Source organism: Leptidea sinapis, chromosome 2 (assembly GCF_905404315.1).
Source record: "Leptidea sinapis chromosome 2, ilLepSina1.1, whole genome shotgun sequence".
NCBI lineage: Eukaryota > Metazoa > Arthropoda > Insecta > Lepidoptera > Pieridae > Leptidea > Leptidea sinapis.
Genome location: NC_066266.1, coordinates 27,238,049 through 27,250,002, shown reverse-complemented (window position 1 = coordinate 27,250,002; position 11,954 = coordinate 27,238,049). Strand labels below are relative to the sequence as shown.

The 11,954-nt window shown below is 34.6% G+C and overlaps 2 protein-coding genes across 2 annotated transcripts; both read right to left on the bottom strand.

Moving 5' to 3' along the window:
* Window positions 1-243: 243 nt before the first annotated feature.
* On the bottom strand, window positions 244-4,257 carry LOC126974074 (nuclear pore complex protein Nup153-like). Its single transcript, XM_050821474.1, has one exon. The coding sequence runs from the start codon at window positions 3,785-3,787 to the stop codon at window positions 767-769; it is 3,021 nt and encodes a 1,006-aa protein (XP_050677431.1). The 5' UTR covers window positions 3,788-4,257; the 3' UTR covers window positions 244-766.
* A 2,508-nt stretch (window positions 4,258-6,765) lies between these two features.
* LOC126974368 (uncharacterized) lies at window positions 6,766-10,707 on the bottom strand. Its single transcript, XM_050821837.1, has 2 exons — window positions 10,417-10,707; window positions 6,766-7,231 (listed from the first exon to the last, which is right to left on the bottom strand). Exons 1-2 carry the CDS (start codon window positions 10,571-10,573, stop codon window positions 7,074-7,076), a joined length of 315 nt encoding a protein of 104 aa, XP_050677794.1. The 5' UTR covers window positions 10,574-10,707; the 3' UTR covers window positions 6,766-7,073.
* Between the last annotated feature and the right edge of the window lie 1,247 nt (window positions 10,708-11,954).

The following is an 11,954-nucleotide window of genomic DNA, read 5'->3' as shown; positions in this document are numbered from 1 at the left end:
CCAAAGTTATAAACTACACTTTGCTGATTTTGTTGCTGAAGTTAAAACAATTCAAGTCTATTAGAATCAGTTGGCCTCGTGTCAAACTCATAAATAAATCAAATCAAAATCATTCAAATGTTGTGATTTTTATTGAGTGTAAATTCAGCTATTATTTGTCTTTAATCAATTCGACATGTGTTTCTCCTCTTCACGAGACATCCTCAGTAGAGTTGACTCGCAAAATTGTGGCACGAAACTCAACGTTATAGTTAAAGACACAAGTTAGCGGAATTTACACTCAATAAAAAATGGTGTCAACCATTACTTATGAATTTCTGCAAAATTAAGCTTAATTCAATTGATTTTCAAATATTTTAAATCAAAATAGGATGTTAAATCACTTATTGAACATCAAAAACTACTTCTAAAACCCATTCGAAATAGTGTGCCTCAGACCTAACGTGCATGTCAAACTCATTAATAAATCAAATCAAAATCATCCAATTGTTGTGAGTTTTCTTGAGTATAATTCCGCTGAGATTTGTCTTTAATCAATTCTATATGTGTTTTGCCGAGACTAGAGTCTTGTCTCGTTTGAGTCTCGTGCCAGTATCCGGCGAGGCAACATCACCTGAGGATGCCTCGTTTGAAGGCAAAACAAGAGCAATGTAATAAGGCTCAATTTACGAGCGTTTGTGTTGAAAATTAAATTATTGAATGACGATCTTAATAACATTATTAAAAAACACACAATTCAGTATTAACAGTAAGAGATGTGATTGTATTATGTACATACCTGGCCTAATCCAATGACATTAATTGGCTGCTGAGAACCAAAATTGAACGCTGGAGTGGCTGTGGGGTTTGCCACGAAAGCTGGAACAGTTTGTGTCGGTGCTCCAAATGGCGAAGCACCCACATTTGGTTGACCGAACAATCCAGTAGCTGTCGGCTCTGTTGAAGGTTGTTGTGAAGAAAACGGTGAAGGTGCATTATTTCCATTAGAGTTTGAAATGCCAAATATGTTTTGCTGTTGTGGTGCACTGCTACCAAATGCCCCAACACTGTTGTTTCCACTCGAGCCAAAAGTGGAATTAAAGGTGTTGCTTGCACCAAATGTGAAAGCAGCTGGCTTTTGGATTGTATTTGTAGAGGCAACAGTTGAAAATATATTTGATGATTGATTATTTTGTGGCCACATATTTGCAACATTATCTGCTGGTTTTCCAAATATTGATGCTCCCGAATTATTTGGTACGTTTGCATTATCTGGTGTTCCCGATAAGACATTACCACCTAAAACACTATTGCCCAATAATCCATTGCCACTTATAGGATTTGGCGCTGGCATATTGTTCTTACCTACATCTGAGCCCAAACCAAACATATTCGTATTGTTAATATTACTTGATCCACTAAAAGTATTAGCAAATAAACTAGATTCTTCACTTTTTTTTGCAGCTCCAAAGGTAAAATTGAATTTTGGTGTTTCGGTTGCTGTATTTGGGGCATTATTACTAAAACTGAATACGGGAGTTGGAGCAGGAGTAGTAATGGGAGTAGATCCCTCTTTAAACCAAGCATTGGTAGCAACTGTTGTTGTCGCAGAAGAAAACATCGGAAGTGAAGCTGTATTTGTGTTGGGTGCTTGAAATATAGATGTAGTTGAGGGCGCGTTTGGAGCTTCGTTTTTAGAAAATAATGATGTTGTCGATGGCACAGATTTACTTTCAGATTCTACTTTACAAAATACAGAAGTTACTGTAGGTGGCATGGGGGCTATACTGTTTCTTGACTCTGTACTGCCAAATGGTGGCAAATTCATATCAGCTTGTGGGTTAGTTTTTTGAAGTGGAGCCATTGAACTGGAAGTTACGTTGGGCTTAAAGGATATTTCTGTAAGCGGCAAACTTTTTGATGGTACAAACATATTTGTGTTAGTATTCAAAGAATTTGCGGGAGCATTACTGCTACCAGTTGGACCTGTGTTTTGTGTTTGGACAGGAGGTTGAGGCAACAGTGTAAATCCTTGTGGGTTTCCTTCAGCAGGCTGTTTAACAAATTTGGTATTTTCTTGTGTTATCTGAGGCGATTGTTTCGTAGTGCTATCAATATTCGGGACTTCTTGCGCTTTTGGGTTTTTATCTGAATCATTATTAAATGTTGGCTGGAGTTCTTTTTCTGGAGCTTGTTTGACATTAGTTGTTTTTGTTTTTAATATGTTTTCTGGAATAATTCCAAATTTGAATGTTGGTTTCTCAGTGTCTGTTTTGTTCTCAATTTTAGTACTATCATTTGTTTTCTGAATAGGAATTCCAAACTTGAATGATGTGGTAGTAGTTAAGATATTATTGCTATTTTCCTTTGAATCTTTCTTTTTCTCAGAGGAAAGTTTCTCTTTTTCAGCTGTTAGTTTGTTTGGGTCGATACCAAATTTAAATTGTGTCCCTGCAGAATGCCCAAAATTAAAACTTACTATTGGTTCTTTTACTGTACCAGGCCTCTTTGCTTCACAACATACACATTTATTTACATTTAGTTCATTTTGCACCAGGCATCCAGGACACTCCCATTTATTTGCTCGTTGTTTAACAATATTCTTAAAGACATCTTCAGTACCAGGAGGGTTGTGAAGTTCTTTGTTTTTATTTGACTCTTCATTTGCTGTCACATTACTAGACTTTGGCGAAGAACAAGCAATACATTTTTCGTCTTCAATTTTATTGACAATTAAACATACTTTACAGTCCCATCCCTTTGATTGCGATTTTAACAACTCTGCGACTTTATTTTCTGGCTTCTTGGCACCACAACACACACACATCATTGATATATCCTTATTGGATACCCAACAATCATTACATTTCCATTCTGTTGAATTTGATTTAGATGTAACATTCACATTAATTGCATCAGATTTTCTATTGCAATTTACACATTTCTCAGAATCATTTCCTAATTTTGCATAACAGCTTGAGCATTTTTTAATCTGCAAAGTATTTTGGCCACCGCAACAAACACATTTTAATGCATCATACTTGTTGGAAACCCAACAATCATTACATTTCCATTCCGGTGAATTTGACTTAGATGTTTTGTGCAAATCATTGGCAGAATCAGATTTCCTATCACAATTTAAACATTTCTGTGACTGATTTACCATTCTTTCATTACAGTTTGAACATTTTTTGATATTTTCAATTTGCAAAATATTTTTGCCGCCGCAACAAACACATTTTTCTGCCTCACACTTGTTGGAAACCCAACAATCATTACATTTCCAATTTCCATCACCTGAGACACTTTTTATTTTCTCTTGTAGCTTTGTTGTATTAACATCACTCGATTTACTACTTTTATTTACATAAGTGTTTTTTTCTTCTACACTTTTTTCAGAACTTCTAAAGCTAAACTGGTTTTTGTTGTAGTTTATATCTACTTCATAAGATAATTTCACTGGATTTGAAAACGTAAAAGTAGTACTTTCATCTTTCTGTGGAGATGTTTTTAAATTCACTTCTGTACGTACTGTAGTTGAACTTGTGTCATTTGTTGTTGATATAAGTTTGTCTGAACTTGGAACACATCTTTTTGGAATTTCAAATGAAAATTTTGGAAGATTGTCTTTGTCAATATGCAAAGCTGGTGAAGGTAGGTTTACTGTTGGGGGCATTTCATTCTCATTAAGTTTTGTACCTTTCTGCAAAATTTTTGTAGTAAACTGTCTAGATTCCTTTTCTTTATTATTTGGGGGACTAAAAAGAGAAAATAAAATTAAAATTTCACAATCTTCAAAAAAAGGCATAATTTTTTGACTCAGGGTGTTTGACGGGCATCCTGCAATGTGATGGGTTTTCTCTCAGTCTACTACTATGCAAAATATAGTCTGTTCTACCGGTATGATGTTACTTACCTTCTGAAGGGACAAACATTTTTTGTTTATTTAAACAAGTGTGTCACGTGAAGATTAGTGAATACCACCATCTATTCTCTCTTGCAAGACCGGAGGAATCACACGAGCGAAGATCGTTCCTAATATTTACTTAGGTGGTATAGTGGCGGGAAACTGAGCTAGAAAGCTCATTCGCTCATTCATTCTCAATTCCATAGTTAATGCTTTCATGGAAAAATATTTAAAAAAAACGCACTGCAGAGGAATGCCATATATCCAGAGTAAACCAGTTCCTAAGTAAGTTAAGTTCATAGTGTGATTGTATGTTGTATGAAACTCGCACTGTAGAACAACACACATGTATGTGGTGTGCTAGAAATCAAAGGAGGATGGCGAGAATGGACGCACATAATTTAAAAATTAAGAAATAATCGTACAAGTACAAGTTTATATTAATTATAAACTTAAGTTTATACGATGTTTATATAAAAATTATCGAGGCGCTCTGATATGGGAGTCAATAGAAATATAATTTACTAGTTGACCCGACAGACGTTGCTCTGTATATAATAAATAAAATAATGTTTTTTATGGATTCGTCAATAATTTATCATAACATCAAGAATTACTTCGTAAAATATGCACCCTGCTGTCGTAATGAAATTGTTTCACAGCAGAACTGTCAAACCGTGCGTCAGTGAATTCTCTCCTACAAATTATGTATGGATACATCAAAGGAAAAACAAATTTGTTGTTTTTATTTAATTTAGCAGCATTTTCCTATTTATTCACCTTTTAAACCTTCTCTGGACTTCCACAAATAATTCAAGACCTAACTACGAAGACTAACGAACAGCAATTCATTTTTATATATATATAGATTAAAAAATAAGTCATCTTGCACTAACGGAACGTTTTGCGCAATTGACATTTACATTTTGACATGACAGCCCTTGTCATTATTTATTTTGATGTTCCGACTTCCGACACCATCGAACTATCGATACATACTCAAAACAGTAGTAAATCAGACATTATTAGCACGTTTTACTAATAGCCTTAAATATCCCACTGCTGGCCAACCTTCCACATATTATATATATTATCTTTTAGCAGACAGTAGTTAGGCATAGCCAAAAGATACAAATTATCGTTTAATAATTTGAGGTTATATTTTACTTTTAGGTGTATATATTTTTTCTCCCACTTTTTTAGACTTACTTACGATTTGCTTTTTTCTTAGCTTTGTTGCGTTATACAATTATTAATAAGTTTCCATGATGTCCGCCACTTCTTTCAGTGGGTCCCAAAATTCATGCATACTCGCCATTATCCTTCGTAACCAAAATCTATGAACTTTGCGGGACTCGAAACCGCGACCTCTCGGGTTTCGTCCGAGCGCTCTTACCAACTGAGCCAACCGCTTAAGTGACGCATCGTTCGTAAATCTTGGTAGGTCTAGTTGAACTCTCAAATTGTGAATCAATCTATAGGATCCACTTTACAGTTGATAACCTTCCATATCAGGAAATTGACTCTTTAACTCTATTAACTCTTTCAAATCTAAACAATTTGTTATTTTTAAAGTTTAGATTTGAAAGACGACGAGAGGTCGCCTGTTCGAGCCCCGCATCGTTCATAACTTTTTTAACACACTTTCAAAATAAAAAATTGTTTGTATGTGGTGTGGTAATCGGTTTCAGCGGTAGTGTTCTTCTTTTCGGGTCACTTTCCGTCATAAGTGAGGTAGAAAGCCCACAAAGCTAAAAACAGTCATTCACAGTGCTGGATCTTCAACAATTCAAGAAGCTCAAATTCGACAATTCCAGCTTCGTACGACCCGCCACTAATTAGGATGTCATCCCCACTATCTGGATGTGTGGCGGTCCTCCACAGTGATGTTTTCAAGGAGCTTTCTTCCCCGTACTACAAACCGGGACGTTACGACATGGGTTCAAAGAAATCGCTTACATCTTCCTTGAAGGCCGGAAACGGTCCTGCAATTCCTCTGGTGTTGCAAGAGAATATGGGTAGCGGTGAGCACTTAACACCAGGTGATCCGTACGCACGTTTGTCCTCCTTTTCCATAAAAAAAAAGATGGAGATGGTCGCATCTCTGCTCAAATGCACCCCCAGTATAAATATCATCTCGAATCATTTGACCGCGTACAACACAGAGATTGATTTCCTAGCGTTGCATAGACACGTCGATTTATTGTGCATCTTCTACCGTATATAAAAAAAATATATTATACATATTCAAACTTGAATATTTTTATTCAAAATAGGATATAAAATAACTTCGTGAAAGTCAAAAATTACCACCAATTCGAAAAAGTATGCCTCAGACCTGAGCAAAATATAATTACAATGCAATAATATCATACAATAAAAGTTACGACTTAATAGCCTGAGGGCAGTCGTTCCATTCTCAATTTGTGGTATCATTAAAAATTAATGTTATAGTAACCTTTACCACACAAAGTTTCTTAACAATTCTTTTGAATTTCGTGATATTGTTGTAAAAGCATATACAACGCCCCACAAAAGACTCATTAACTCGACTTAGCCGTGTAGTGGGAGACTCTTTTGCACAGGACGCCGGCTAGATTATGGGTACCACAACGGCGCCTATTTGTGCCGTGAAGCAGTAATGTGGTAAGCATTACTGTGTTTCGGGCTGATGGGCGCAGTAGCTAGTGAAGTTACTGGACAAATGAGATTTAACATCTTCTGTCAATAAGTTTTAGATTGTTCTGACGAGCCCGGTTAATGATCATGATTGATGATGTAATTTTATAGCACCTAAATAATGATTTTAATAAGATATTAATTGTAATTCAAAATTAATGACACACATAATTGAGATAGAAAGCAAGCATTACTTTTTTTGCTCACTGTACTCATGTAACTGAAAGTGCTAGCCGCAATTTTAGATTATTTCCTTTTTCTCTATACGATACATGATTTACGACGCCTAGTTTTGTGTCTTATAAATATATCTATAAATAATAAAAGGCGCGTGAAAATCTGACAAGCAGTTTGCTTATAAAATTTTGTAGTGACTGCATTGTAACGGGCAGGGCGTATCAATTACCGTCAGCTGAACGTCCTGCTCGTCTCATCCCTTATTATCATTTAAAAAAAAGTAGATGTAGTAATAATGGCATGAGTATTAATATAAATAGTACATAACATCTTACCTTTCCGGCGATGGGTAAGGCACAGATCTTGAAAAACTGCTGTGTGAAGACATAATTTGTCTTGCTGCACTTGTCTTGTCCATGAGTCTCGCTTTTTGTTTTAGCAATAGCATTGGCGCCTTGTTCGAAATGAACAGTTCTTGTTTATTATATGCTGAAATTATTGTTTTTGTTAAAAAGTATTTTGATGCTAGGCCAAAGAATATGTAATAGTACATGTGCAGAAGTCTCACTCCGCAAAAACAATAAAAGAAATAGGGACTCTTGCCGTCATACAATAATGTCCTAACAACAACACCATCTAATGTAATGGTTACTAGGACTGGCTTTTTTAATGTTAGCAGTAAGCTAACTGTTTCAGAATCTTTAGTAAAGGATTCATATTATGGGTGTAGATAAAGTCTTGCATGCAACTGTTGATAATTAGGTATTAAAACACTCACGTGATCCTATTATCATTATTACCCACATTCGTGTTTTAATACGTTTATTACACAACAAATGCATAAATAACTATTATTTAGATTGTAACAGCGTCTTGAGGAAACTTAAAAAAATATTTGCAATTACCATTGATATACTTTGCTTTTTTTCTCCGTTTTTAAAATATCGGTCAGATAGGTGAAGCAGGTGACGAACAAAGATCGCGCGTTCGTCACTGCTCGCTCGTACCTACGATTTCAATAGCCTACACGGAGAGTGAGACAGGGCAGGCTAGACTAAGGTATTCGTGGTTTATTTCTATATTTTCTGCAATTCGAAATCTATTGCTTTGCGTGAAAACGCCCCTATACCCGAGATAGACCACCCATATAGCCGAGTGGCTAGTGACCTTGACTACTAAGCCAGAGGTCCCGGGTTCGAATTCCGGTAGGTGCAATCATTTATATGATAAATATGGATATTTGTTTCCGAGTCATGGATGTTTGAATGTATTTATTTATATTTAAGTAAGTATATGGTACTAAATATATCGTTGTCTTGTACCCATAGTACAGGTATTCTTAGTTTGGGGCAAGAAAATTTGAATCGTTACTACAAATATTTCTTTTAAATTACTGAATCTACCGTATGTTTGGAAAACGTAGAGGTTGTGAGAAGAACATACAAGAAACTCAACGGCCACTCTTTTCAACAAATAGAGTATTTACCAATGCTGTAATATACATAACAAATTAGTTTGTAAGGTGCTGCATCCAATATATGAATCACACTCAAAATTAAGCGTTTCAAATATCAAATATTTCATAAAAAATAATAAAAAATCAACTGTATAAATATAAATTATCGTATATTGGATGCATCAACCTTTAGAGCTTGAATTTATTGTTTGTGTAAGGATGCTTCCTAAACAAGATGGTCGTGATAATTTTTCCATAATAATTTATTGCACTCTAAACAATTTAGTTTCACCCAGAGTCGTTCAATTATCGATGCTGGTGTTGACGTGATACATAATATATTTGAAGCCTGGGAAGAGTCTCGTGATGCGCCTGGCGTCTTTTGTGACTTATCCAAGGCGTTCGATTGTGTTGAACACGAAACATTAGTCAGAAAACTTCACCATTACGGTATTAAAAATAAGGCATTGGACTTAATGACATCCTATTTAAATTGTAGACTACAAAAGGTGGATGTCAATGGAAAGCGGTCCTCTGGATCAATAGGTAAAATAGGGGTTCCACAGGTCTCGATTTTAGGACCTTTTCTATTCCTTATTTATATAAATGATCTCCCTTATTAATAGTAAATCTATTCTACTAATCTAATACAAAATGCATGGGAGTGTTTAATATCATAATTCCTTATTTATATAAATGATCTCCCTTATAAATAGTAAATCTATTCTACTAATTTAATACAAAATGCATGGGAGTGTTTAATATCATAATTTTTTATAGTTCTCTTTTGATTTTTTACAAGTTATTGATTTTGCTGAATAGGTAGCATAGTTTCGTTATCAGTTTAAAGTTTTTTGATATCTGTAATAGTTACGTTTAGTCGTTTAGTTTTATGCGGAAGAGATGCCATTTGGTCCCATAAAAATTTCACATTGTTTGGCCCAATAGTTTCATTTTATGAATTTGTTGACCCTGCAAACGTTGTTTTGCCATATAAATTATTTTTAGAGTTACACCGATTGTTGGCACCATTACATTACTTTATTTTTCTAAACCAAATGATTTTTTCTGAAACAAACGTAGCCTAAGTTACTCCTTATTACATCAGCTATATGCCAATAAAAGTTCCGTCAAAATCGGTCCAGCCATTTCAGAGATTAGCGGGAACAAAAACAGACAGACAGACAGACAAAAATTCTAAAAAATGTTATTTTGGTGTATTTACCGTATATATTCATATAAATGTAGTAAAAAACGGTTATTTCAATATTACAAACAGACACTCCAATTTTATTTATATGTATACAATAGATGTATAGATTATTATCAACTGCCACTATATAGTAAAAAAAGGGTGCGTGTACTTATGTACACGTGTTAGAAGTTATACCTCTTTGGCGTATGGAAAAATAAATCAAATTTTAACAAGTTAAGATCAAAGATATTATAAACAATAAAATTTGTTAATATACCAGAAATAAAACAAAACGACAAATAAATATTTTTAGATAATAATGTAATAATTTTTAATTTACGATGTAAATAAATTATACATACCGACAGTTAACTCAAATCTACAAATGCACTCAAAACAGTTTATTCAAATCAGTTTTATCACTAATATTCAATATATATAAAGATATACTAATAAATTATTAGTAAATACTATCAAAATCGTATATGAAATTGATTTAATAAAAACACCAAAATTATATTTATTTATTTACACTATTTAATTGTACTGTTACGAAACACGTGTTCTAAATATAAAAATACTAGAATATACAACTTGAACACAGTTATCGATTTTCATGCCACCTAGAACTAACTTCACGATGTAGAATTCAGGTGTCGGTGTGCGCGCGCATCGTAAAAATTCACTCTCATCATTTTTCTCCATCGCGCCAAAAGAAGTATAACTTCAATAAAAAAAGTATGTTTAAAAAAGCCGACTTCAAAAACTGATAAGTATCAAATAACTAAGAATCTACCTTAATACGAGGTGTATTTTATTTATGCAAACATTTAAATTTAACCTTCATGAAATACTACTATTTGTATGAGCTACATAATTACATATCGATAGCTTTGAAGTCAGTGCCTGTATTAAATTAAATTATTAGTTATTCGTTAGTTTTCACTGTTTGAAGGCGGGTTTTTTAAGCATAGTTTTGTGAATTAGAATTTAGAATATAGTTTTAGTCTTGAAAAAACTTACCAATCCTTGATGCGCCATCTGGTTTCGACTTATTCAAATCATGATTAATAAATCCAGATAGCCTCTTTACCTCCGCTAGTGGCGATGAACTATTTTCCAGCAGATCCATGATTTTAATAGCCGAGTGGCTCACATTCACACTCTTCGGATTGTCCATATTATTTACCACAATTGTCTTCTTACATTGCACATTTGCTTTTCTGGAATGTGCGTTCGCTGCACCACCATAAGACGTTCGATTGTCATAGAATGAGGATCCTAAGAATGAATTCCTTTGTATTTTGCACTTTTTTTTGCTTCTCAATATCTCATCATGTGAATATTCTGAAATAAGTAGGTGATTGATGATAATTGATACGCCCTGCCCATTACAATACAACAATGTCAGGATACATCAAAAACCCAAAAATTCTAGAGGGGACTACAATTGCGGTTGTCACCTTGAGACATAAGATGTCAAGTCTCATTTGCCCAGTAATTTCAATAGCTACGGCGCCCTTCAGACTGAAACACAGTAATGTTTACACATTACACGGTAGAGATAGGCGCCATTGTGGTACGCATAATCTAACCGGCTCCCTGTGCAAAGGAACCTCCCACTTAACATCTTATATCTCAAGGTGACGAGCGCAATTGTAGTGACACACAGAATTTTTAGATTTTCAAGAGACTTGATAAATTAATTGAAATTAAGCTTACCTCCTTCAGTTCTATTTGGCGGATCATTGGTATAAGAATCAAAGAGTGATTTTCTTTTCCTTGTGACAGAAGTGTCGCCTGATGATAAAGAATTCTTCACAGAATGTAACACCTTTGGCTCCAATTCATTTAGTTTATTTTTAACATCCTCATTGTTAGATTGAGTTGGGATTTCTTTATTATTAATTTTCAGTACAGATCCTCTAGTCTGAGAAAACATCGAACTTTGGGTGTATTCAGCCGAGTTCATATGTGAGATGGTAAATGTAGTCTGAAAAAAACATGTATGATATAAATACATCTAAACAATATGTTATGTTTATTAAAGTGATAACCCTCACTTCTAGAATTAATACACAAATAAAATTTGAAAAACACAATTTTATGAACGATGTGACTCTAACCAACTGAGAGTTGGTTAGAGCACCGGCACAAAACGCCGGAGGTCGTGGGTTCGAATCCCGCATCGTTCATAAAAATTTGTTTTTCAAATTTTATTTGTATAAATTCATCTAATTTTTAAATATGTTGTGTGACACTATTGTGGCGACGTTAAAGTTAGTTCCCAATTCAGTCTATCTCCAGTTGTGGCCTACTCGAGATAAAAATCGTAACAATCGTTGTCTTTTCTGTCCCAATAAAACTTATTGACGGTAACTCACCTTATCCGTACACGCTGTCTGTCTGGACGACGTATAGCTTACCAGCGATAGAAATTTGTATGGAAATTGCAATTCACGCGTCCCAATATAAGGCGATAAGAATGACTTATCGGGTATATTGGGACAGTTTCAGATTAGTCAGTGCCTACGATAGCGCGCGATAACGGCGGCAGAAAA

What these genes read in the sequence shown, in the direction of transcription:
- LOC126974074 (XM_050821474.1), bottom strand. Translation starts at nt 3,787, where the DNA reads ATGCCTTTTTTTGAAGATTGTGAAATTTTAATTTTATTTTCTCTTTTT.
- LOC126974368 (XM_050821837.1), bottom strand. Translation starts at nt 10,573, where the DNA reads ATGGACAATCCGAAGAGTGTGAATGTGAGCCACTCGGCTATTAAAATC. An exon ending in AGATGGCGCATCAAGGATTG is followed by an intron (nt 7,232 to 10,416) that starts GTAAGTTTTTTC and finishes CAATAATTTCAG; the next exon opens with CATATAATAAACAAGAACTG.